Below are 27,001 nucleotides of genomic sequence, written 5' to 3'. Positions count from 1 at the left end.
CCTGCGCGCTGCTGGCGGCTGACAGCCTGGCAGGCTCCCTCTTCCTCCCTCAGCTGGCCGGGACGGAGGCTTAAGGGGAAAAAAAACCAAAAACTTCTGGGGTTACTGGGAGGAGAAAAAAAATTCCTCGTCATGTCTGCGGTGTCTACGAAAACGTCCCGAGAAGGAAGAGGAGGATCCCGCCCCGCGGGGACCGCAGGGTTCGGCGAAGAGGGTGGGCGCTGGCTGCGGGGCGGGGGCGTCTCCGCGCCTTTGGACGGGAGGGACTCTGCCTTCCTGCGGAGCCGAGAAGAAGGGGCCGAGCCACCCTGCTCCCCGCCCCGGAGGGGGTGAGAGCCGCCCTGCTCGGCGGGGCAGGGTGCCCGGGCCGTCCCCTCGCTGCGGCCGCTGTCTGTGCGGCACTAGCCAGCCTCCTCCAGCGCCGGGAGGCGACACAGCCCCGGCGGGCAGGGCCAGGCCGGGGGGGGCCGTGCGGCGGGTGGCACCCCCCCCTTCTCTCTTCCTCCTCCTCCTTCCTCCTCCTCCTCCTGTTAACTTGGCCACGGCGGCGCGAGGCGGTGCGCTTCGCCCTGCGCCGGCGGCGGGGGATGTGCGGGCGGCGGCGGGATGGCTTCGGCCGTGTTTGAGGGCACCTCACTGGTGAACATGTACGTGCGGGGCTGCTGGGTGAACGGCATCCGGCGGCTCATCATCAGCCGGCGGGGCGACGAGGAGGAGTTCTACGAGATCCGCACCGAGTGGTCGGACCGCAACATCCTCTACCTGCACCGCAGCTACTCCGACCTCGGCCGCCTCTTCAAGCGGCTCCTCGACTCCTTCCCCGAGGACCGGCCCGAGCTGTCCCGCTCTCCCTTGCTCCAAGGTTTGAGCAGCCTCCGCGGCTCTGGCGCTCTCTGCTCGGCGGGCGGGGGGTTTCGGCCGCCGCTTCCCCGGGGGTGGCGGTGGCCGGGGCGGACGGGCGGGTGAGCGGTCCCTCTCGGCGGAAGGGACGGGGCGAGGAGCTGGAACCGCTGAGAACCGGACGGGGCGGGGGGGCAGAAAAACTGCGGGGGCGTTTTGCGGTCGGAAACTCCTCCCGGGGTGTTGATTTGTGTTTCTCTTTTTTTTTTTTTTTTTTTTCCCCTCTTTTTTGTTTCTTTCATTTCTTTACTTTTCTTTTTTTCTTTATTTTTTTTTAATTTTATTTTTTTTAACTATACATTTGTAACCGAGGGCTCCACGCAGGAAGGTGACCCCAGTATCGCTGCTGCTGTCTCCAGCTGCGCGGTTCCAGGCTAGGCTGGGCTGGGGGAACAGAGCCCGTTGGCGCTGCCCCTCTCCGGTGCCTCCGGGTTCCCCGTGGAAGGGCTGGGGGTGGTTGGCAAGAAAAAGGGTGTAGCTGAAAAATCTCCGCATGGTGGTATGTTATTTGCCACAAGGAGAGGGCAAAAAAAAAAAAAAAAGGGCTGCCGCACTTGCCAAGGGACGGAGTAACTCTGGGAGCTGGCATAATTCCTCGCATAACTTCTGTGAAAACGGGAATTGCAGCAGCGGTTAGTAGAGACGTCTGTTCTCTTCCAGTTTCTGAAGTGGATAAACCAAACTCGAGCGATGTTGTCCAAGCTCAGGCCTTGCTGTGCAGAAGCAGGATGTACCCTAGATGTCTTGCGGGTCGGGTTTACTTTAAGTGTTGGGGTATTCTGTAGATAGAGTTAAGTGTTCTACTCTAACGTATTTCAAGTGTGCAGAGTGGTGAGGAGCATCCAGTCATCTGAAAATGGGTGTATGCCTAGCACTTCCAGTCTCCCCACTTGTTTGAGTTACAACATAAATTGATTGACCAGGAACGGGGAAAAGCTGATATTCTGTGCATGATTTTCTCCGTGAGAGGATGGAAGAGTTTCCCTTAGCTTTCATTTAGCCTCCCACCTTGCTAGTGAGACCCCTTGCAGAGGGTCTGCTTTTTGCTGTTCTCTGAACTGGGTCTCCACCGCTCGTAGAGGTGTAAACCCCCCGGACTTCATTCCTGGGCCGTCCCTGTGTGACAGCGAGCTCTGTTCCCTGCCAGTGGCGATCTCTCCCTGCGTCCCCAGGGATGTTTTCTGACAGGTGTTTATAGTGACACGCGTCTTTTTCCATGGTCCTGCCAGATCCCTAACCTCCAGTGGTAGGTTTGGTTTGGGTTTTTTTTAATGTGCCTCACATTAAAACGCTCGTTCCTTCCCCTGTCCAAGCTCTCCCCGGCCTGTGTCCGCTGGCACTGGGCTGTCCCGTCCCCGCTGCCGGAGGTGGCAGCTCGGCCCCGCCGGCCCCGGGCCTCGGCAGCCACTGGCGGGCCCCGAGTGCCCTCTGCAGTCGGCGGGGATGGGCGCAGGGCGGCCGCACCCCGCAGCCCTGCCCGCTCCGGGCCGCGAGTGGGAGATGTTCGCAGGGCTGGGTGCCGGAGGGGGGCTGTCTCCTCCCGCTTGGGTGCAGGCTGGGAATGGGGCTGTGCCTGCGGAAGTCAGAGCCCTCCTCTCAGTCCTGGTGTGTGTCGGCACGAACGGTGCCTCATGCGTTTCTCTTGCTGACCAGGGATCTAAAGTACCGCAGAAGTTTGTTAGGCACCGCGTGTGTCCTACCCAAAGAACTGCGGGTGTGATTTTTACTAGTGCTGAGTGGCAGCAAATGCTCAGTAACGTGGCCTTCGAGTGTATGTGGCACCTGGGCCATGGCTTCTGAGGATGCTGGGTAGGTTTGGAGCGAGCCTGGCTGTGGCCTGCAGGACACAGCACCTACCAGAGTCACTGTGACTAAAAATTGACGTCCCAGGGTCCCAGTAGTCCTTCTTGTTGGCTTTATGGGGTTCTGAAGAGTGGCTTGGCAGCTGGACTGGGGCGTGTGCTGTGTCTGGCTGCAAATGGACTCTATCCTTGGCCTGCCTCCCCTCCCAGTGCTGGTTACTCACAGGAGCTGCGGCTAATCCTAAAAGCCCTTCTCATTCCTCAGTGCCTCTCTCAAGCAAGCATGGTTCCTCTCCTGTCTCAAGGCCTGACAGAGCTTTTGCAAAGTATTCAACTCTTTTCACTTCTCTCTGAAGCATTATTTGTGCGGTTTGAGACAGATGGGATTATAGTCCCTTGCACTGGCTTTTCTTGACAGATCCCAGGTAGAAGATATTCATGCCTGAATAGCTGGGAATGATTAACCATCCTCAGCCTGTGTTGCTCAATCTCTGCCTAAAGCCTAGAGCCAGCAACCTTGACTTACCTTTATCTCAGGAACACTGACTTCAGTAGAATGGGGAATGAGCAAAGCATCACTTCAGGATTTGAAGAATCGAAACCTAATATAAGTAGATTATGATCTGTTTAGCTTGTTGAAGGGGTGGGGGTTAACTTTGCAACAGAGGCAGAATAAAAATCAGGAGTAGTTTCTAAGCAATTACAGCGTGCGTCACAATTTCAGCAATTCTCTGTTTAAAATTATGCTGCTCCTACTCTAAAGAAAATTACTTTGCAGAGTATGCTTCTCTGCCTAACAAACACTTCATCATACCAACATTTTAAATTGGCTGGCTACAGCCTCTGATAACTTGACAAAGTTGAAAATAAAAATCGCATTTAACTAAGTGACAGTGATGCAAAGCTTTGCATGTAAAAAGAAATTGCATGGGGCATGTCCAGTCTTTACAAAATTAATGGGGTAAGCATGGTTTCTTAATGCCATGTTTAAAAGATGTCCTGGTGTGTACAGTGAAGCTCAATGTACTTAACCCAACAAAAATACCTGACAAAAGCCCATTCTTGTGTGAGTTAGCACCTAGTCATATACATTTCTGTGTATTTATGTGTGTGTATATATATATATATATATATATATATATATATATATGCACAAATGTATTTGCATATGTAAATGTTCATATGTGTGTGTGTGTTTATCTTGGGCTTCCTGAAAGAAGGTGAATATCAGCTGTGCCTTTTATCTGGAGGAAGTGATAAAGTGTTGCAAACCAAATTTGCATTGCATTGAAGGACTCCAAAGTCCCTACAGATTTGCCTAAGGAGCATTAAAAGGACTAGCATTATCCTACAGCTCAGTCAAGCTGCAGTGTGTTACATTTAAGGGATATGACTGAGTGGAAGCTTGAGCTATTTGATGTTATTAACTTTTTAAACGAAGGTTGTGGTTATTTTAAAAACGTCAGCAATTTTAGAAAGAGTTGGTTGTTACCTTTATTGCTGGCTTCAGCAGTCAGTTCATGCTGTGCAGGAGTGTGCTCTTTTTCTTGCTCAGCATGAGGAAACCATTCTCTCCATTCCTTTCTTGACCTCTCATCCTCTCAGACTGACTTCCACAATGCTCTCCCCTTCCTTATTTGTTGGAGCTGCTGAGTGCTTTGAGATTGCAGAAGAGAGGGTGTGAGGTGTAGCTGTCTGCAGTGGCTGTTCATCTTATCCTTTCTTAGATATGAGAGATGGGGAAGTCCCATGGGGGGAGTAGGGCATTGCCACAGTTTTGTTTTGTCTTTAGTAACTAGTAAGAACACGTGGCAGAATGCACTCTCTGCATCTGGAGTGTACAGTGATGCTAAAGGCCAAGGATGTTCAGCAACACAAGGCATCTCAGTAGGAAGCTGGTAAACAAGGTTAGATATGTGCATACCTGCAGGGTGACTAAGTATGATTCACTGTGATGTTACCAATAACTTGCTAGTATTTTGTCTTTGAAATCTGCCTGTCCCTTGCTCTAAGCCAATGTACAAAAGAGGATCACAGGAAAACATGGGTTTGTTCACTCCTGCAATGATCACAGCCTAATGTTACTAAACTGTTTTTCTATGCAAAGTCTGCTTTTGCATTTAATCAGTCTTCTTGAGAAAGGCACAGCTACGGACTTAGACTGACTTAAAATGGATGGAAATAATGGAAATAGAAATAGTTGCAACAGACCAAACAGACACCAAAACTGAGATACACATCTGGAAAAGGACTCTTCCTTTCCCCACCCCCCCTCCTTTCCTATTTTCTCTAAATACCATTTGTGAGGAGGTCTCATCTAAAGTTTATCCTTGAACTTGAGTCAGCTTCAATGCAGTCAGCAGTCACACACCTCCTTCACCTCTGAGTTCAGTGTGGGCAGAATCAACCCCTTAAGGAAGCCAAAAGAGCTTACTAGCAGCCTTTCAAAACTGGGATTTGTTTTGCCTTTGGAGTGGCGAGGTGGTTTCTGGCAATCCTCCTCTGCATTTATTTTTTGCCTTTGTTATCAGAACAGAGGCTCAGATGCTCTTCCAATGTAACTGTTCATATTGTACCTACCTGTAGTGCCTGGTCCTGCTTTGATAACTCTGAGCTGCCAAATGAGAAACCCTCTGACAGATTTATTTTATTACTAGAGCGGCCTCTCTAGCTAAAGTTCTCACTTTCCTCCTTTCCATGCTTCCTCTGTCTCATTCTGCTTTGTTGTGGTCTTTTTCCCCCTTTTTCTTCTTTCTGTTATTTCCTCTCTGATCCTTTTGTTTGCCTCCAGGTTTCCCTCACTGGTGTGCTACCATCCATGGATATTTATGGCTCTGCAGAACTTCTCTCTTCCCTTCCACCTTACAGGCGCTCAACCTCTGTCCATCCATAGAAGTTTTCTAGTGGTGGTGGAGGTTTCCTATAGAAACCTTGCGCCTTTATTTTACCTCGTAGCCTAGAAGCAGTCACTTCACCTGCAGCAGATCTGAGCAGTCCCTCACAGACCTCAGACTAGGCTGAGCTCTAGCTCCAAGCCTTGTGCCTGCCTCTGGGGTGGCATCCTCCTGCAGGAAGCAGGTGATCAGCTGTTTTCCATGTCCCAGTGGCTGTGCAGTGGGAAGCTCCTCCAGGGCTGCCATGGGTGGGATGTGCACAGCACAGAGGGCAGTTCCCAAAGATCCAGCCCAGGAACATTGTTTGCTTGCAAACGCCGTGTTCATAACTTAGTTTTCTATATCCTGCATTATAGCATTTTTGTTGTTGTTGTTGTTTATGAGACCATCTGGGAGTGTGATTTATGAGAAGAGGGAGCTCTACAGAGGCAGCATAGTGGTTTCCACAGACAGCAGCTGTTTCTCGGTGCTGTGACAATACAGATAAACACACTGCATCTATTGTGCTCTTTTCATTGTTGACATTGTCAACAGTTCATTAGTGGAGCTTGCTCAGAGCTTCTCTCTGGCAGACAAAAGATGCAGCTCTTGGTTATCAGGCTCTAGCAGAACTGTATAACCAAAATTAAGTTTGTGCCTTCTGGGTTTGTTTTTTTATCAGCTGTTTTTCATGGTTCATTTGTAATAATGTAGATAAATGGAGCTGACCCTGTTGTTATAAAGCCAGACACAAGTTGCCTTTTTGTGGTAAGCCAAGGCAATGTGTCAGGGAAGTTTTTGGTGGAAAGGAATGGAAATGAGGTGTGGTTTTCATGACAGCTCTCACCTGATAAGAAATCAGCGCTAAAAATGGTTGTAGGAGCTTGCATTTTTCATCAGGTTTTGACTGCTTTCTTCACTCTTATCTCATGCTTCTTTGACATCTTTTTCTTTCTTGTGGCTCATCAGGCATCAAGACAGGGAACTTTTTGGGGAAAGCCTGTCTGCTGTGTTCTGCCACCAAAACATGCCTTCTCCATTCCAGCGATCCTGGGAGATCCCATAACTAATAATACAACGTGTGGAGAACCCATCATCTTGAGGGTCTGGTTTTCTCAGCTTTTAACTTGCCTCAAGTTACCTATGCCTTTCTTTGCATGGGCATTTGAGTGTGCCAGGGTCCTCAGGTTATGGTCACTTTTGCTTTGGGGGATTTCAGTCAGACAGTTGTTTGGGCAGGACTTCTCCCCATCCTGCATATGCCTCATATGAACTCCAAAAGAAGAAAGGTGTAGGCAGGGTTTCAAAAGCTCTCTCTCTTTCTGATCAAACAGATTTATCTCAGTATCTTCAATATGTTTGCTACTACCTAGTGGAACTTCTGAAAATATGGAGTGACTCGCACACATTTTGTGTACTGATACCTCTTGAAAAATTTTGGTCCTCATCATCAAGCTTAAGAAGGGCAGCACAATGTGATAAATATCAAAAGTCCACCTTCCTACACCCACCCCTCTCTTCAGCTCTGCTGTGTCCTTTTAGTTGCTCCCTCAGTAATGCCACCAAGGGGGATCTTGTCAGTGATACTGCATCAATAGCAAATCCTTTGAAAGGCTGTAGTGACTCCTGTGACATGACATGGATGAACTCCCCCACAAGGGGAAGGGGCAAGCGTGTCTGCCCCAAAAGAGAGGGGCTGAAGAATTAGGCAAGAGGCATCAAAGAGGAGCTGCTAGAGGCGCCAGACTTAAGTCAGACTAGTGCTGTAGCTAGCTCTAGGATCCTGTCCCTGGTGATGTGAACCAGATGCTGCAGAAGACAGCATAAATAACAGGCAGAGAACAAAAAAATGACAGCCCTGGTCTCTAGTAATTGAAGATCTGACATCCCTGATTGCTGTAATTATCTGCCCTTTTCTGGATCTTATCAAGTCTTTGGGCTTAAGGGATCCCTGTGGTGTTATTTCTGCAGTTATTGAAGAAAAGTCATGTGAAACAAGCTTTCCCATCTGCTGGGGTTTTTTTTCATTTCCTGCCTTTACATACCCCTGAGTATTCCTTTGCCCTTCTAGCAAATCTTTTATCCTTCCCTCCTTATCAGAGAGGAGGCAGCTGTTAATGGGAGCTGGTTTGGCCTTTTCAGAATTCCATCCTTAAGTGGCTAATGCCACCAGGTGGCAAGGTTGAGGGAACACGTGAGGGGGTATCCTACCTGGGCAGCTGCCAGGAGGAGCAAGGGATGGTGGCCTTGAAGCAGGGGAACAATGACAGCTGAAATGGTATTGAGAAGACCCAGTTAAGCAGATGGAGGAAGTAGGAAGCAGTGCAAAGGAACAAAACAGCAGAAAAAGTGGGGCCTATTTGTTATCTTTCAGCCCTGATCCACGTACCAGCTGAGTAGCTTCAGTTTCTGCATGTTTCAGTGAAATATTTGTCCATGGATCTGTTTAGAAGTCAACTAAATATGGTCCCTAACAGCCTGATCTGACTTTGGACCTGGCCCTTCTTTGGATGAACCAAACTGGACTCTTTAGTTTAACATTATTCTCTAATGACTAGGACCTTCCTTCTATTGCTCCATCTACATCCTCGATTGTCCATGTGCATAGAACATATCTGAGGGCAAGGAGTTATGAGGGAAAAGGATAAAAAAGTTTTAGCACTGCAGTGGTAATTAATGCTGTAGCTGGGGAAAAGGGGCACATCTCCCTTTGAAGTCTGGTCAGGAGAGACAGCAAAGTAGCAGTGTCCCATGCAAGGCAGCTTATATGTCTTCCCTAAAGATTTGTAATCCCTAACTGCTGCTTGGGATCTTGTGCAAAGAGAGAAGGATGGACTCATGATTTAAATCTATAAGCCTCAAATCTTTCTTGCAGTGTGGATTAGCAGAACACAGTAGGATTTCTCTCTGGATTTATTTGTTACTCATTTTTTTCCCTTTGAGACTGACTCTGCAGTCTCTCTGTAGGAAATGGAGAGAGAATTAGATGAGATGGGTTCAATGCAACTTTAATCTTCATATGCATGCTGAAACACACAGCATTTAGGACTATTGACATTCCATCTTGCACGTACCTTCAGCAAGTACACCTTGGCTTCTGCTCTTGCTCAGCTTCCTGTATGTATAGAACTGATTTTGGGAAAATAGGGTATTTCTTGGACATTCTTTGCTCCTGTCCTGACCACAAACATGAGGTGAAGTCCTTCATATTGGAGAGATGGAGTTTGCCTACAGTTTGGTATCATGTATACATAGTGACTTCTAGATCTCCAGAAAAACAGACTTCTGTATGTCATCATGGACATGACATTACAGATACATACTTGACTTGGGCATGAACCTACTCTTCCTTGGAAGGCACTAGAGGATTTTTGAGACAATGCTTATAGTGTATACGGACTGTCAGGACTGCTCTGTGATTTCATTATGAGCCATGAAGCACATGCTACAATTCCTGTCCTGCTTGCTGTGGTAGAAACACAGGATGCATTATCTACGGTTTCCAGAATGCCATTAGTTGCAGATTTGGTGGCTCACACAGCAGTAATAGGACAGTCCTACCAAGGCTTGTGTGTTTACATCAGGAGTTGGCTCTCTGTTCGCTCTCCTTTGCTGCTGAGCTTGTTTCCTGCCTGTGAGTAGCTCTGGGCCCCTCTCCCACGCTGTGAGCCAGCGTGCCAGGTACACAGCTGCTGGCCTGCTCTCCCAGCCTCCTGCAGCTGCCCCGGCACCAGGGACCCAGGGCAGGAAGAAAGCTGCAGGCTTCTGGTGCTTCTTGTGCCATGCTATTCCAGACACATATTGCTCTGTGCAGAGCTGTTACCTCCGCTTGGTCACAAGCTGAAAGCAAATCCTTTTCAGTCTTAAGGACTCTGCCCGGGGATCTTGGTCTAGAAGGGGACAGAGAAAATGTCAAAAGGATTGAATGAGGTCAGTGACTGTGTAATAAAAAATAAAGCAATCTCCCAGGCACAGGTGAGTGCCACACTAGGTTAGGCAGTGTCATCCCTCCCGTCGCCCAGCCTGTTGGCTCCCCTGTGTGCAGGGTGAAGGAATCTTAGAAGTTTGTGGTATTTGGAGGGGGGTTTGTGGCAAAAAAAAAGGAGCCAGTGGGACTCCAATTTACCTCAAACACTATAAACATAGGTGTTTATAGCATTTAAATCACTTGAAATAAGAACTAATTGTCCAAGTACAGTATAGGTAAACAAGACAGAGAGCAAAGTTTTCCTGGGAGGAGTTTGTGCATGTTTTCCATTAGCAGTCCAGACAAGGGCCAGAGCTGAGAAAAAAGCATGAGAACAGCCTTTCACCATGACCTCACTAACAAATTTCCCCGCTCTGAGTTGAGCTCTGTTGCATGACTGAACAAGTGAAGAAGGCACAACTGGTTCCAGGATACTGGCTGCTTTACTGGTATCTTGTTTTTATTTTATAGCAAATGCAGTAAGGGTTCTTGGGTAGTTAAAGCCCCAGATGGAAATACAGGCTAGACATGTATTTACGGCCCATGGGCAGAGACAACAGCCTCAGGATATGTTGTAGCTGCTGTATGGATGCTTCATATGTGGCCAGGGGGTCCCACATGCTTCAGATGCATCCACATTTTGGTGCATTTGTGTCAAGGTTAATGAATGGTGGGGGTGCTGGGCTCTGTCTGCGGTGTCAGCTGGGATGTCTGATTTCTGTGTGTCTGTTTGTTCAGGCGTTTCCAGCGTCTGGAGATCCTTCATCAGTCTCTGTTTTCTGGTTTGTTTTTTTTTTTTTTTTTCACTTTCTTTCTGCCTTGACAAATCTTCCAAATAGGAGAAAGAAGAAGACAGGCATAGGAGAAACCCCCACAAAGTGAAGAATAAGCCTGGAAACCTGGGTGCAGTTCTGTGACCCTTCTTTACACAAATTCTGACTCCTGCTCAAACTTAATATAGTGCCTGGGTTAGGAAGGAGCTTAGATGGGACATCCTCGCCTGCAGTCTCTTGCTTATTCTGTGGAGTCTGGGGTTTCCTGAGTTGAAACCTTTGACAGGAGTGGTTTGAGGTATTCCCTGCTGTTCACCTAATTGTGCTGGCAAAACAGAAGCAGCTCTGTGTTGTGGTGTGGGAGAGGAAGTGAAGTGCAGGGGAGGGTGAGAGCACCTTAAGCCAGTATTGACACTAGAGACTTTTCCTTGAGACACTCCAGTGTTCCTCCTGCACGTAGGTGCTGGGGTTGATGACAGCAACCAGTTAGAGAGTGCTGAAAGGGATGGAAAGGAAGGACCAGAACCTCCACTCCTTCTGGCTGCTTGGGCAGGTAGTGCCTTGCTCTGGTTAGCATGGCTTTGGGGTTGGGAGCAGTCTCTCAGGTTATGGGATCATGGTCTGTGACTAACTGAAAACCACAAGAGCATCTGCTAACTTTTAAAAACAGAGACTTGTAGAATTAAGATAAATAAGGGTCTTACAAACTTTATGACAATTGCAGAAGAAATTACAGGTTTAAATATAAGTATATAAGGCCAGTCAAGTGGTTTCTGTTTGTCTGGGTTGCAGATGTATGAAAAGAAAGGCTTTCGCCTGGCCAAATTGAACTCCCTGTATAGGGAATTCATTTAAGGTCAGCAGTGTTACACCCCAAAGCTGCACATCTGCAATCATTAAGCACATACATAGGAAGCTGTCCAGGCAGATGTATCACCCTCCTTCCTACGCTGTCTGCTTTTTGGTTTTGATATTACTGAAAGCTTCAGAAAGAAACAGTTTTTACAGTGTCAGATGTTACAAGTTTTCTGTGCCAGTTTCCAGGTTGGAGTGTGGGTTTGCATGGCTGGTGTCTTTCCAAGAGATAATATACCAGGGTTGGAAATTCCTTGTGAATGCAAGAAGCTGTAAAACCTCCCACGGGGTGATCTGTGACAGTGCAACAGGCTGGCAGCCTTGTCTGACTTCTTGGTGAAGCATAAAAAGACCATGTGGAGCTGCAGATGCTTTCCCTGATTACTAATGAGAGAAATCCTGATCGCTTGGCTGGTTTTCCTCATAGGATGAATGCTCAGGGTTGTTGCCAAGGTGGTTTGGTTTTTTTCCTTTTTCTTTTTCTCCCCCTCCCAGTCTGAATATCTTCACTTGTTTGAAAGTATCCCTCTTCCTGGTAAAATACTAGTTCCAACAGTGCATGCTTATCTGGGAAAGGCTCCGAGATCAAGGGCAGATTTGAGAGGCTGCAGTAGAGTGCTGAATCCCTGCTGGGTTGGCGATGAGGTGGGAGCCACAGCTGGGTAGTCTCTGCTCTGACTGTATCAGTGTTCGTGCAGAGTGGATCAAGACCAGCAGGAGAAGTGGAGGCACCCCATGGCAGCTAGCACCAGGGTGGCTGGCTCTGTTTTCTCTGATGTGGGCTGCAGCAGGGCCAGCAGCGTGTTTCTAGCATCATGGATGGTCGTCTGAGCTGTGTGACCATTGGCAGCTTTTTCTTTCTTTTAGGGAAGATGACAGCCCATTCATTGAAAAATTTGAACTTGATCCAAATGTGAGATGGGAACATATTTGTGGAGGGGCGAAGCAGATCCACCCAGGCCTGCACCCTATAGTTAGGACAATGAAGGGTGCTGGTCTGCAATTCAGGTCTGTAATGGCAAGCACAGCCCAGCTAGTATACAATCTGTGGACCCATGCAGATGAGTTTATTCACAGCCTTTCAGAGAATTTCCAGGCAAAGCTATCTGACTGTAGTGTACCCCAGCCAAAGCAAGACACGCAGCACGTCCCTTATATGGCTGCTGGTGTGCATTGCTCTGCTGTCAGGAGAGGGGTGAGTTGTACTGGGATGAGGCGATAGCCATGCTGGAAAAACAGGCAAAATGAAGGACTGTTGGGCAAGAGAAAGGCTAATACAAGCAGGGGACTTTTGTGGGGCAACTGTCAAGTAAACCCGGTTGCTTTGGAGACAATCTCTGTTTTATTTAGAGCTGTAACTGGAGGAGAGCTGACAGCTTCCAAGTCACACTTTTGTCTGGAAAGTTTCCGTGGGATTGTATCTCATTGGTAGCAAACAACAAGGAGTGGTGCAGACTGGAGCTGTTTGTGGATGCCGTTCCCACACTCTGCATGTTTGATGGCTCTACGTTTGTCTTTTGAATAGGAAGATGCAGATACACTTACTTTAACACAATGTAGTATATTGAAGTGCTATCTCACAGACTGCTTTGCAGATTTTTAATTTTGATGGTTCTGATTTATTGTGTCTTTTCCTGTTCTAGCTTTGTATTAGGGTTTTGTTTGTTTGTTTGTTTATTGTGGCTTCTTATATTTAATAATTTCTCTTAGGTATTTCATTTTCATGGGTGTGTCCTGCTCATTGGAAAAGATGCACAAATGTAGAAGTTAAATGATTATTTTATTAGAAAAAGTAGGTTGCAAATATCAGCAATAAAAGACCCACTAGAGGGATGTGGGATTTTGAGATTTACTTCTCCTCATGTGCCCTGTACATGCATCTAACCTGTGCTGTATTTCCTTCAGTCTGCTGGAGGAGGGGAAAGTTAGAGATGTCCTGCAGGTTATACATACAAAATATGGTATTGGTGTTTTGAGATCACCATACCAAGAAATTCAATATTGCATTGTAATGCATCATTCTGGATATTGTGCAGTGAAATTTCAGTCTTAATTCCTTCTGCAGCACTATAATAATTCAGTGACTGAATAGATGAAAAGAAAAAACCTAACAGTTGTCTTGCACTTGAAAAACATGATACTGACAAATTTTCCTTGGACCACTCAGTGGGGCTTACAATCAGAGAAATACAAAACTGCACTCAAAGCCTTTTGTTTAGCTTGTGTTTACTTTTCCCCCTCTTATCTGTAGGATGTGTCTTTTGGTTTTCTTGGGTTTTCTTTTGCTTTCTATTTACAGAAAGAAAAGGATGAATAATGCTTCTTGGAAGCAGAAAGTGGGCTGTTTAACTATCACTGCTGGGAATGCTGTGTAGTGAAACTGTGGGTGAGGGAGTAGGTGGTTCTACTTCTGCTTGTCTTGCAATTCCTACATATGGTCATAAACAGCTGAGTTTGTGTCAGGCTTGCAACTCTGCTTGTAAACTACACCCACCTCAGTTTGGGGTGCACATTGTATCATCAGTTGGTTTAAAATACATTTCTGGAAGGCATATTTGAGGTTGTTCCACATCTTCCTGAGGGGCTGCTTCTGGCTGCTAAAATGTGCATAGGTGTGCTTTTGTTTATGTTTATGATCTGTTTACTTTGTTTCTAGGGCTCATCACAATAAAAGAAGCCCATGATATAGAAGCCAGACTTAATGAAGTGGAAAAGCTTCTGAAGACTATTATAAACATGCCCTGGAAGGTAAGTAAGCCAAGTTCCAATTTAGCCCAGCTTGACTCCTCCTTCATGGTGACATGCACTCTCATGCATATTAGAATGTGATGGGCTTTTCCAAACTCTGAAGGGAGGAGCAATTTATTGAGTAACTTGGAGAAATGCTGAGTGCCAAAACTGTGTAATGATGCCTCCAAGCTGTCACTTGTAATAAGTCTTTCTGTCATACTATGAAGGTTTGGAAATGGAGAAGAGGGACAAAGCAAACTACTGGTTAAAAATTGATGTCTGTTTTTATTTCTCTCTTTTTAAGTATTCAAGGTCTGAAGTTGTCCTTACGTTCTTTGAGAGATCTCCTTTGGACCAAGTTCTAAAAAATGACAATGTCCATAAAATTCAGCCAAGCTTTCAAAGTCCAGTTAAAATATCAGGTAAGAATTGTGACCTACCTGCAGTTTACACAAGAATTAAAGAATGAAAATTACTTCATTTGCTGTTTCCATTATTATTTCTGCGTCAACAGTTCAAAATGGAAGTTCTCAATAGTGCTTTGTGATATAGAACACATAATTTTCCTTGATATACTGTGCAAGGTAAATTCAGGCAATAAAGTAGCAGGTGAAATGGGAGGCTGACAAATGCAAAGCAGTGAATGTGAGTAAAATTCAGTCCTTACTGCATGTAATCACATATGATAGTGCTGTTAGCACTTTGAGGCTTTTTATACAGTTCTTTGAAAGGGTGCTAAGCAATGGGTGATACCAGCAGTGAGAATATTAGGTATTATTAGGAAAGGAGAAGGAAACAGAGAAGAGGAGCATAGCCCTCTCGAGTACAATATCCACAATTTTGGTTTCTTCATCTCAGGTTATTACAGAATTTAAAATTATACAAAAAAACTGTGAGGATTCAAGTTGTTGAACAGCTTCTCTAAGAAAGGGGTTAATTAAATAAGGACACCTTCACCTGTGAGCAGAGATTACAGACTGGTATGATGGAAGTCTACAAAGCTGTGAATAGAAGGAGGTCAATTACCCTGTACTTTTTATGAAACAAGAGCTATAGGTTATCCAATATCATTGACAGACAACAGGCTTTAAACAAACAAAAGAAAGGTTATAATATTGTTTTGTTTCCATACAAAGCATAGTTAAGGAGTGGAACTCACTGTCATAGGATATGGTGGAACTGAAAGCCAAAGTGACTTCAAAAGGGAATGAGACATGGAAGTGGAGGAAAAGTACATTGAAACCTGTCACAGGTGGAGACACAGAAAGTTCTGAACCACAGATTGCTAGTGGGTAAAGTGGAGAGCCTATCCCTGCCTATTCTTTTAGCCTTTCTCTTCTTCATCTGCTACTGACTGTTGTCAAAAGGTCTGTGAGCTTCTGGTGTGCCTGGTTTTGTATTTCTATATTGAAACACTTTGTTTAAACCTAGTGCCGACTCCTGATTTTGTGTGACCAGGAGAGCTTATTTACAGTTAATTGAAGTGAAATACTACATAGTCCTCTAAGGTTTATAATGTGGCAAGGAGATGGTATCAATTTTCTTTGGTACTAACAAAACTATCTCAGCTGAATAATAGCATGTTTTAATTCTAAATTATTGTTGGTAGTGACAAGTCATACCTAATTAACTAATTCTTCTACCTATGCAGCTATACAGAAGCATCTTGTAATTAATTTCATCATTCAAGTGATTGCTGCCATTAATGCTAAGAACCTAGCTGGAAATTTGATGTTAATTGATATTTGCCTCATCTGGGTGTTGCACAATGGAAATGGTTCAGTGTCTGGCAGCGTTGTCAGTAGATGGCAGTAAATGATAATGGGTAAAGCAGTTCATGCAGCAGTGAAATGCTATAACTCTTAGGTCAAGTCAAGGACACTAGGAAAATACTGACATTCCTCTCACTCATAATGCAGCTTTCTACCTGGCTTGCAGTCTTGGAAAAGCAGGCAAAAATGTTTTGTATTCTCTAAAAAAACAGTCTCCCACATGGTCCTGCTCAGAGTGGTAGGTGATGGAGAAGAGAGAAAGTGGCTGCTGTCTAAGATGAAAGCTGAATTTGAATTTATGGCGTAAATCTTATTTTACAATCATACAATGCTGGCTCAAGATGAGTCATATGAAATGTGATTCTGCTGGGGTTCAGTGTTTTCACAACCCCCAAATGTGTTCTGTTAAAGTGAGCTGCAGTAGAATAGGGAATGAAAGTTAAAGATGAGCCTCAAAAAAAAAAAAAAATGGAACTGAGTATTGGCTTTACCTTAGTGCAGGAGCATGTAATGTTAAAAAAAATTACCTCCTCTCTTATGCCTCATTTCCTGTTCATTGCTTAAACTGTATATATAGAGGAAATTTGTTGGTGTGCTTTCTGCCTACCATATTTTGTGCCACAGACTAGTTTATTTTTTGTTGTGCTGATAATACAAGTCTGTAACACAGGGTCATAGTGTCTTAAGGCAGATCAAGACTTATCCTACTTATGTCAGTGGTGTTTTTTTTTGAAATGTGCATTTATTTTGTGTTGGTCCTAGCTTCATCTAAAATTGTGTGACCGAAAGAAATCCTTGTGACTTGCCTCGTTTGATTTTCCATAGAGCACAGATATGGATTAACTTCTCATTCGCATTAAATACTGTTTTTTAGTTATCAATTCTCCCCATGGTAGCAAGTCAGTGGAATTAAGTGTAAATTTTAGATATTCTGTATTAGAGGCTTCTAACACAGAAACAAATAAGCAGTATCAAGGGCAGAGTAAAACATGCACACAAGTTTTTACACAACTTAGAGCTGGTGGTTGAATTAACTTGTAAGGTCACTTTTCATTTCCATTTTTATGTCTTTTTTGGTTTTTGCCTAAGCCTAGGAATGTCAAAGAAAAATACAATTATGATTTGGCAGTGATAGTTGCTTCAGATGCTTTGTGTCATGAATTGGTTAGGTGAATAGAATTGCTTGAGCGCTGTCAGTTTGCAGATGTATGAAGCTGTGAAACCAACTCTTCATTCCTGCTTTCCTGTGCAGATTTTCAATGTCATGGGCACATCTCAGTTTATAGCCATGACAATTACATACGATACACAGTTGTTTTCCAGCTTTCTTTTTTTTAATCTTGTTTTCTTTCTTCTCCCAACAGAAATCATGCGATCAAACGGATTCTGTTTAGCCAACACTGAAACAATAGTCATTGACCACAGTATACCTAATGGAAAAGAGAAGCACCTGGATGTAGATTCAGCAGAACATTTGTAAGTGGAGTTTGAGCAAGAGAAATGCTGTCACCTTCACTGTAGCTTTCCAACTCCCCTAGCAAAATGTTATTGTCTGTCTAAGAGCAAGACTGGAACAGCTGTCATCCTGACTAGTTAAAGGTTACTGGGCCTGACTGCTAGCACTTCACAGCAATTTCCTGTTAAAGTGGTTAAAATGGGAGAATGATTGACTACATAGTGATCAATCCCCTGTATATGAAAAAAGAACTGAGGTTACCGAAGGGGTGCTGCAAAGGGTGAACAGAATTGTATCTTTCTCTCATGACTGTGGTTAGAGCTGGTTTGAGCCCAAACTTGGAAACTCAACCAGCCTAACAAATGGCATCCTGTTGCAAAGGATAGTAGAATGCTTGGGAAGCAAAATACTGCCCTCCGAGGGGAACACATCCTGAAAGTAATTGAACAAAGGTCAACAGCTGCTCAGCTGGGACTTGTTGTAGCATGTGTATATCCTTAGGGAAAAGACAAGTTAGACTGATTTGATTGGAAAATTCTACTTCCTAATGCATGTAGGTATTCTGGGGTCAGAAACTTGTAACCAGAAGGGCTTCTATGGCCATAAATTAGAGCACAAGGAGTTCCATCTCAACACAAGGAAAAACTTCTTTATGTTGAGGATGGCAGAGCACTGGAACAGGCTGCCTAGGGAGGTCATGGAGTCTCCCTCTCTGGAGGCATTCCAAACCCACCTAGACATGTTCCTGTGTCACGTGCCCTGGCTGAGTGACCCTGCCTTGTCAGAGGGTTGGAGTGAATGACCTCCAGAGGTCTATTCCAACCCCAACCATTCCGTGATTCATGTAGGTCTTAAGTCAGTGACTGTATTCACAGATGGATATCAATGGAAATATGCTCCTACAGATTTCTGTCCTATCAGGTGATTGATATTTCAATGAGCTACAGGTAGTGAATCATTCTAGTATTTCAGATGAGAAACGTTTTCATTTGACCAGTCAAATGAAGGAAAGAGAATACTAAAAGACTTACGGAGCCTTTATCTTTGAATGCAGTGATTTGAAATGCCAGTCTGTAACAAGGTTTAGAGCTTGGCAACATTTTGTCAGGGGCCGGAGAGTATGTCTGGCTCGAGTCTAATTTCTTGAAGTCTTTTCATTAACTTATCTCTTAGTGTTTTGAACCCTGACCTTGCTAACAGCATTTAAGCTTATAAGCTTGTAATAATGAGGCTTAAATGGCACACTAGAGGTAATTCTGTAAGGCCAATACCTGGAAATTAAATTTGTTATAGTTCACAGTGGATCACTCTTTGTACTGAGAGTGACAAATTATAGGAGAAAATTACCAAAGAAAGCCTTTTCCTGCCTTACTTTGATTTTTTTTTAATATGAAAAAAATATTTATAGCTAGTATGGATTTTTAAAATGTGCTTCAGCCCAAGCAAAGCTTACCAGCCTGGGATAAGAAACTACAATCATCCAAGTGTCATTCCATTGAAGTCAGAGACTGTTAAGATCAGAAAATACTAATGTGATAAAAACTGAATGATAGGCATGGTTTCCCATAAACTGGTGGAAGAAATAAATCTAGGGTAAGAGCCTGACTTTGTGCAGCCTAACTTAGTTAACTTTCCAAAGGATGTGAAGAGTAAGGGAGCAAGAGTCAAAAAGTTAATAAATTTTGCATGTGTGATTTATATGGTGCCGTAAATTTTCCAATTCTGCAGCTGTATTTTATAGTCAAGACATAATAGACAGGAGATAGTGAAACCAGTGTAGCAAAGCTGTTTTTTTAAAAATTGAACCTTTTTCAAAAGCAGAGCTTTTCTATACTGTTGGTTTAAATGTATGTTATTGGCCCAGAAAGGAAACTTTAATATTTTTCAAATCCTATGCTGCTCTCTTTCAGTTTCAGTAAAATTGGATTTATGGTGTGTTCTACCCTGAAATCAGAGTTAATTCCTTGAGGACTTAATATCCTCAGATGGGAATTTTTTCCTTTTAGCTGCATTAAACTCTTTATGACTTCTGGGTTTTGGCTGCTGATGGACTTGAAAGAGACATTTTGCAGAGCAAACCTGTATTTTTTAGGAAGAAGTGCTTGAAGCTTCAGCTCATTCCCTATACTGGTTAGCTGTGTAGCCTGCAGAGCTACCTGCCCAGTGATCCATCAGCTGAAAAGTCTCATACTTGTTGGTAAAGAAACCACAGCACTTTTCGAAGTTGCAGTTGCTTACTCTGTTGTTCTGAAGTAGGTCTTTTCTGCTTCCTTCATTTTCTCTCTGATTTTAGTTGGCAGTACACCATACTGTTGCAAACTGTGGTAAAGCTAAGTGTGCTCAGCATCCATGTGGCATAACTGGTGTGTGTGGTTCTTGGAGTGTAGTCTGAAGTCCTTTTGAAAGAAAAAGGTGGTAAATAAATGCATTTGAGCTCATGATTTGGTTTTGTTACAGAGGTAGCTTTCTCTGCAAAGACTGTTAGCATTTCTTGGCCAGCAGCAGAGTCTGTGGCATTGGATAAGCTGCCTTTTTGGCAAGTACATTCCAGTACCTGAAGGAGGCCTGCAAGAGAGATGTAGAGCATCTGCATGGATTTTCATGGGTGCATGTGATAGGATAAGGGGAGTGGCCTTAAGCTGAAGGAGAATAGGTTTAGATTAGTTATTAAGAAGAAAATATTTAGATAAGGGTTGTGAGATACTGACATGAGTTTCCCAGGTTGTGGATTCCCCATCCCTGGAGGCATTGAGAATCAGGCTGGATGGGGGTCTGAGTAAACTGACCTAGTGGAAGGTATCCCTGCCCATGGCAGGGGGAGTGGAACTAGATGATCTTTGAGGTCCCTTCCAAAACAAACCATTCTATGATTCTGTGATATGTACGTCTTTTAAATACTTCCAGTGGTGGTGATTCAACCACTTCCCTGGGCAGCTTGTTCCGATGCTTGATAACCCTTTCAGTCAAGAAATTTTTCCTAATATCTAATCTAAACTTTCCCCAGTAGAACTCAAGGCCCTTATTTCTTGCCCTGTCACTTGTTGCCTGGAGCAGAGTCCAACCCTGCACCTGGCTACCCTCCTTTCAGGCAGTTGTAGAGAGCAATGAGGTCTCCCCTGAGCCTCCTCTTCTCCAGGCTAAACAGCCCCAACTCCTTTACTCAATTCTCGTCAGACTTGTGCCACAGACCTTTTGCCAGCTCTCTTGCCCTTCTCTGGATGTGCTCCAGCACCTCAATTTCCTTCTTGCTGTGCGGGGCCCAGAACTGGACACAGGATTCAAGGTGCTGTTTCAGCAGTGCTGGGTACAGGGGGAGAATCCCTGGTCCCAGTGGTCACTATTTCTGATACAGGCCAGGATGCCATTGGCCTTCTTGGCCACTTGGGCACACTCTGATTCCTGTTCAGCTGCTGGTGACCAGCACCTCCAGGTCGTTTTTTGCCAAGCAGTTTTACAGCCACTCTACCCTAAACCTGTAGCTCTGCATGGGGTCACTTGTTGTGCTGCAAGTGCAGGACTCAGCATTTGGTCTTGTTGGAGCTCATACAATTGGCTTCAGCTGATCAATCCAGCCTGTCCAGATCCCTCTGGGAGAGCCTTCCGATCCTCCAGCACATTGGCACTCCCACTCAGCTTGGTGTCATCTGCAAACTGACAGAGGGTGCACTTGATCCCCATGTTCAGACCATTGATCAAGATATTCAACAGGACTGTCCCCTGACTGAGCCCAGAGAAACACTGCTTGTGAAAGGCTACCAAATAGATTTAACTCCATTCACCATCCCTCACTCTTAGAGCCCAGCCACCAGTTTTTTACCTAGCAAGCCTGTCCAAACCATAAGCTTCTATTTTGTTCCCTCTTCTTCCTGGTGAATCTGAGTAGCAAATCTAATGCATTAACAGAGGTTAAAATGATAAAGAATTTTGTCTTACAGCACAAGAGGTGGGCTCTTGCAAAAGACAGTGTGTCTGTCAAGGTACTTAGAGAAAAAAAAAATACGGGCAGCAGTTTGGGCATTTAGGAATCTGAAGGTCCATAGTAGAGTTGCAGAATTTATTTTGAGAGAAAGACCTATTGGTTACAGCCTAAAAGCCTTTTGACTGTTGGTATCATACACAGCTTCTGACTGTATTAAACAGTCCTGGTTTATTGAGTTTGGTTTTGTGTGAGCACTCTGGAGCAGTGCTTTGCAGACTGCTGTGCACACACTTCATTTTTGGTGGCAAGAAAAGCTTTCTGCTTAACCACAGCGTCTGACTTCCACTGCTTTGCACCTCACATTCTGCTTGTAGTGGCCTTTCAGTGAGGCTGGAGAACCACAAAATCTGTGGGACCTTTCAGATGTAAAAATGTAGCTTTATGCTGATAAGAGAAAGAGAGCAGAATCTGAATAGCCTCCTTGACTCCTCTTCTGCTTTCTTCACTCTATCTGCCCCACTGGTATTTCATAATCTGTTGTTTCTGGATCACTTGCAGTCCATAAGACAGCACAGCGTAATCTGTAAAGTATTTTCAAGATACCAAGTCAACTCCCTTGTGCGCACATTCCCACACACGCAGGCAAGTAAACAGCCTGGAGGGACTAGAGGAATGAGGGTGATAAACATTCAAAGTTCAGTCTCATTGCTGTTTCATTTAAAGTGAAGAACAAAGCCACAGCACCGCAGGAGAAAATCCATTCGTGTATGCTCAAAATAATCCATTAGTTTCTCTATTTTGGCTGTCATAGTTTAAAAAAAGATGAGATGAAGCGGGAAGGAGATGGAAAAAACAGAAATGTAGCCATACATTGCAGGATGCATAGACCAGGCCATCCAATAACCCATGATACTTCTAAATAAAGTTTTGGGAAGAGATGGGAGGGGGAGACTTATCTGTTTGTTTACCCTACCACTCTTCTTCAGGTTCTCTGAAATACTCAACTCTTAGATCACCCTCTAGGGTGTAGTTAGAGGGATGTTTCACTTATCTGAAGAGTCTTATTAGTTCATGTGTAGATGAGATGCAGGTTTAAATATTAATTATTTTAAAGCTCATCTGTTTATCTGCCATTCAGAGAGCTGCAGTAGGCTGATAAAGGTGTTAGAGACACATGCTAAAATGAGGGCTAGGTTAGAATTTCTTTTTCCATCTTGTGTAATTTTTCCGTTTCTACTTCCTTTTATTTCTCACTCTGTCATGGTGAATGAAATTTCTTTCAAAATATTAAAGACGGAGTTTGAGAAAAAGAAACTTTACAGTTTTTCATACCCCTTTTTAAAACTGAGGGGTTCTAAAACTGAAATTTAATCCTTGGCCTGCAGTTACTGTCTTTGTCTGCTAGGCTATCTAGAAAGAAAATAATGTTTCTTACCACAGAAATTCAGACCTTCCTGGAATGGGAATATGTGTAACTGAGAGAAGTGTAGGTTTTTAACAGCTTGATGCCTTCTGGTTGAGAGTTGGTATGATACTGTAGGTAATTCTTGCAAAAGTGCAGGTTATGAAACAGGTGTTGAGAAGTGGGGAGGAAAATACCAAAACAAGTGAAATTCAATTTGGGAATCGTTTTATATTTGTAGATTCTTTGATTGTCAAAATCTAAACCTCGTACCATGGGAAGGACAGCTAGACTCTGGAAGAAGGACACTGTAGTAATTTTTTCCTACCTATGTTAGACACTTGGTCTCTTACAAAAGCCACATCCAGAGAAGGTGCCTGTGAAGTGAAAGACTGCGAGTCCAAATTCAGATGTGAAACAAAGGCAGTTTCTTTTTCACTTTTGTGTGAGAACTGAGGCATCATGTGTTCTTCACATATGCTGTGGGAACAAAATAGAAGGATGTGGACTTCAACTGCACAATTCACCCTTCCCTCCTTCCTTCCTTCCTTCCTTCCTTCCTTCCTTCCTTCCTTCCTTCCTTCCTTCCTTCCTTCCTTCCTTCCTTCCTTCCTTCCTTCCTTCCTTCCTTCCTTCCTTCCTTCCTTCCTTCCTTCCTTCCTTCCTTCCTTCCTTCCTTCCTTCCTTCCTTCCTTCCTTCCTTCCTTCCTTCCTTCCTTCCTTCCTTCCTTCCTTCCTTCCTTCCTTCCTTCCTTCCTTCCTTCCTTCCTTCCTTCCTTCCTTCCTTCCTTCCTTCCTTCCTTCCTTCCTTCCTTCCTTCCTCTTCCTTCCTCCCTTCCTTCCTCCCTTCCTTCCTCCCTTCCTTCCTCCCTTCCTTCCTCCCTTCCTTCCTCCCTCCCTCCCTCCCTCCCTTGTAGCTTTGAAAGTCAGGTGTGACAAGATAACTTACTTTCATGCATCATGGGTCTCACTGGCCCATAGTTTAGTCATAAACATATGAGCATAGGAGATGAAGGAGATGTGGATGAAATTAGCTCCAAGTGTTTCTCCCACTCCCTTAGTATATTTTTTCCAATTTCTTTGATTTTCTAAATTACTTAATGCCTTTTGGTGTTTTTTTTTGTTTTTTTTTTTTTCATCTCTCCTTAGGTTTGAAAGTGTTAGTGACTTTGCCTCAGAGCTGGAAGACAGTGATGATCCAACAGCTTATGTCACCAATTTGACATACTACCACCTGGTCCCATTTGAGACTGACATTCTGGACTGAGACTGCTCAGGGGTGCAGTCAGCCAGCATCCAGCCAACCTCTTTGTCCATAGGTTCTGCTATCTCTGGCATTGCAGCTCTGTGAATAAGGTTGTGCAGACAAGATCAACAGCAGGGAAGCTGCAGCAAGAGCACCACAAAGCTGGTTTTATAAGTGTGTTGTGTGTTATGGAGACATCTTGTGAGGAGATATCTGCTTTGCTGCTGACAACAAACTCAGTTTCTGTGAAAGCAAGGCAGCAGAGGCTTCCTGGGGATCAAGGAAATCTCTGCTATGTCTGTGGGAATTGCCACCATGATGCAGCTGTCAGAAATTTGTGCTGAAGCAGGCACAAGTCACCCATGCTCCTTGTCGTGCAAGTCGAGTTCCCCTTTTAGGATACCACCATAAACTTCCTCGGATGGCGTGACCACACTTTTTATGCTTTGTAAGCAAGAAGACAAGCAAACCAGCTGAATTTTGTCAGTTCCCTCTGCAGTTGCTTAATGGAGGTCTCGTGAGTCGCTTTTTGCTCAGCTACCGGATGATTGGTGCCTTACACGAGATGTCAGAAATACCACTGAGTGCCTCCAGGAAACAGAGCACACGAGCTGACAGCTTTACTTCTTTTAATCATGGGCTTTTGTATAATCGCTGAAAGGGCGACTGCTCTTTCCTGGAATAGTTAAGCAGACAGCAACTGGCATTGCGATGAGCTGTGCATGATGCTTGGGTATCCGGATGATTTTGGAAGTCTGGAAAGCCGATGGGAAAGCTGAGCTGCTCCACTAAGAAGGGTCAAGGCCAAGGCAGGCACTTTGATAATATTTTTTCTTTTCATGTGGACCAGCATATGTGAATGGTGCTTACAGATGTTTACATCAGACCGATAATTCCCTATGCATATTTCTTCCCAGAGGATGGGAAGGAAGACACTGAGATTTATGTTACGTTTGGACTGAAAAAGAATAAGCTGCAGTGTGCCTACAGTGGTAGGAAAAACAGTCTCTCCACTGCCACCCCGTCTCAAGGAATTTGTCCAGCTTTCTGAGATCTGCCTGGAGGGGTCAAGTGCAGGCCTCCTTGTTATGTAATGCCATGGATTTCAGCAGAAATAGGACAGTGGGAGCAAGAGTGGGATCGTACCCTGAAGCCTCTTGACTGTTGAGTAGTGCGATGTTAATGTCTCCTCGGGGGTCTCTGCTTTGCAGAGCACCCCGAATTCCCAGCTCTCACTGTGAGTGCTCAACACTCACCAGCATGACCTTTCATTGAGCTTTTTGCCATCTGTTTGCAAATATTATTTTGAAGGGACTGAAATGGAAAGAAATGTGTTTTTGGATGTGTTTCTCGGACAAGAGGCTTGCTTGGTCCTGAAGAAGCTGAAACAACTCCCTTCTGCAGACTTTTCATTTCTATCTGTAGAGTAACAGTCAAACAGAATTTGTTAATGTAAATAATAAATTATTGAGAATCCTAATTCTTTTACACAGTATGTTTTTAAAATATATTTTAATGAAATAAAATATAACTCACCTTCAGTACACTTTTGCAGCTTCAAACAGTGCCTTCTTTTTTTTTTTTTTTTTTGTTGGTCTTGTTATGAGTACACTTTCCCAGACATGTCACATCCTCTTATCTTTTCTCCATAGTTTTTGAAACATGCTGAGTAATAGCAATTTCTGTGCTCCATGTGTTATTTATACTGTAGACATGATGTGTACCCACATGAAACCTCTCCCTAGTTGTTGATCTTAGGTCTAGGTGTATGTGGTTAATTCCACTCAGCTTAGTGGAAGATTTCTGTGTTTTCACGATCATCAGTAAAATCAAATTTGGCCATTATTGTTTAAGATGAAGTAGATTCTTATAAGGTAAATTTCTATAGTAGAAGGGTATATGTTATCACTCCCTCAAAGACTTTCTGAGCAACCTCTTGAATTAGAATTGGGAAGATTTTTTTGTTTGTTTTACTCTCATTAGTTTTAATTCTTCTGCTAGTGTTCTTAGTTAACCATGATGAAGTAGAAATAGCATCTGGTAGACATGTGTATTGGACTGGATATTGGAATATTTTATTTTAATAACAGACCTTGCTGTTAGCCTACCACATTATTTTGGGTAATTCTACTTCATCTCCCTATCAATGAGTATATCCTTGACTGATATTTTGGAAAGCAGCGTCATTGGCTTTTGATGCAATATTGTTCCCTAATTCATTTGAATTTTCCTATGAATTATTGACAACATGGTAAGTACTTACCTTTTAAAGCACTTAAAATTGCATGAATTAAAAAATAAATAGATAACTATTGCTCATTTTTAAAATGTACAGACACATTCCTCAAATGAAAGGCAGCTAAGCCGTGTGTGTTTCCAGTCTGTCAAGCTGAATATCAGGGCCCCGTGAGGATCAGTGGAGCAGGGGCTCCCATGGGGCGGTCAGGCAGAGCTGGGCAGCTGGAACCTGTCCCACCACCCTGCCAGGAGCAGGACACCCAGCACCAGGGTGGCATCAGGCACCAGGGTGGCATCAGGCACCTCCCCGAGGATGAGGGTGGGCCAAGGGCAGGCCAGGATGTGGCTCTGCACTGCACTGGGGAACAGAAGAGCAGCCCAGCTATGGTGTTGCTGGGGCAGGGGCTGATGGGCTGGGGGGACTGACATGGGATCCTGAGCCATGAATAAATGACAGAAACCCAAGGGTCAGTAGGGACAGCCAGACCTGTGGGTGTCCTTGGGCCCGGATGCTGGATGGTCAGGATTTTTGTTGTGCATGTTTTGGATGTATATTTATTTTTGCCAGGTACCCTGGTATTCTGGGGGCATGAAATGGTGCAGAATTCAGTTCATGCTGCATTATTGCATGGAAAAAAAAAAAAGAACATCAGTCTTTCATCATTTAAGGAAAATAGTTCATCCTTTAAGGAAATAAAATTCCATGGTTTAGATTTCCTAACTGGACCTCTCCCCTGTGCACCCATTGTAGCTGGTAAAATCCCCCACACCCAGGTCTGCTGATCCCTGTAAGAAGTGTCTCAGGGACTGCAAAGTGCTGCCATCCAGATGGGTGCAGTGTGTCTTCCTCCAGAAATGTAAAAAATTAGCATAGTTATTCATTAGTTAACCTATTGGTGATTCTAAAGGAAGCCATTGGCACACGGATTTTGTCCCCAAACCCCTCTCCACACAATGCCAAGACGCTTCCTATGTAAGGATTGTCCTTGAAAAGCTGGTCTGTGTTTTCTCTGCAACTTTGGCTTCTGCCCTTGGCACACCTCGTGGGGATCATGTGTGCCAGTCCTT

General features: G+C 44.4%; 1 protein-coding gene across 1 annotated transcript; it reads left to right on the top strand.

Annotated features, from left to right (window-relative positions):
• The first annotated feature begins 378 nt into the window (after positions 1-378).
• On the top strand, positions 379-25,241 carry PXDC1 (PX domain containing 1). The gene is made up of 5 exons (XM_002197789.7): positions 379-862; positions 13,827-13,918; positions 14,205-14,322; positions 17,037-17,148; positions 23,599-25,241. Exons 1-5 carry the CDS (start codon positions 607-609, stop codon positions 23,714-23,716), a joined length of 696 nt encoding a protein of 231 aa, XP_002197825.1. The 5' UTR covers positions 379-606; the 3' UTR covers positions 23,717-25,241.
• The last annotated feature ends 1,760 nt before the right edge of the window (positions 25,242-27,001 follow it).

This window comes from Taeniopygia guttata, chromosome 2 (genome assembly GCF_048771995.1).
Source record: "Taeniopygia guttata chromosome 2, bTaeGut7.mat, whole genome shotgun sequence".
In the NCBI taxonomy this organism is placed as follows: Eukaryota; Metazoa; Chordata; class Aves; order Passeriformes; family Estrildidae; genus Taeniopygia; species Taeniopygia guttata.
This window is presented reverse-complemented; position numbering and strand designations above follow the sequence as displayed.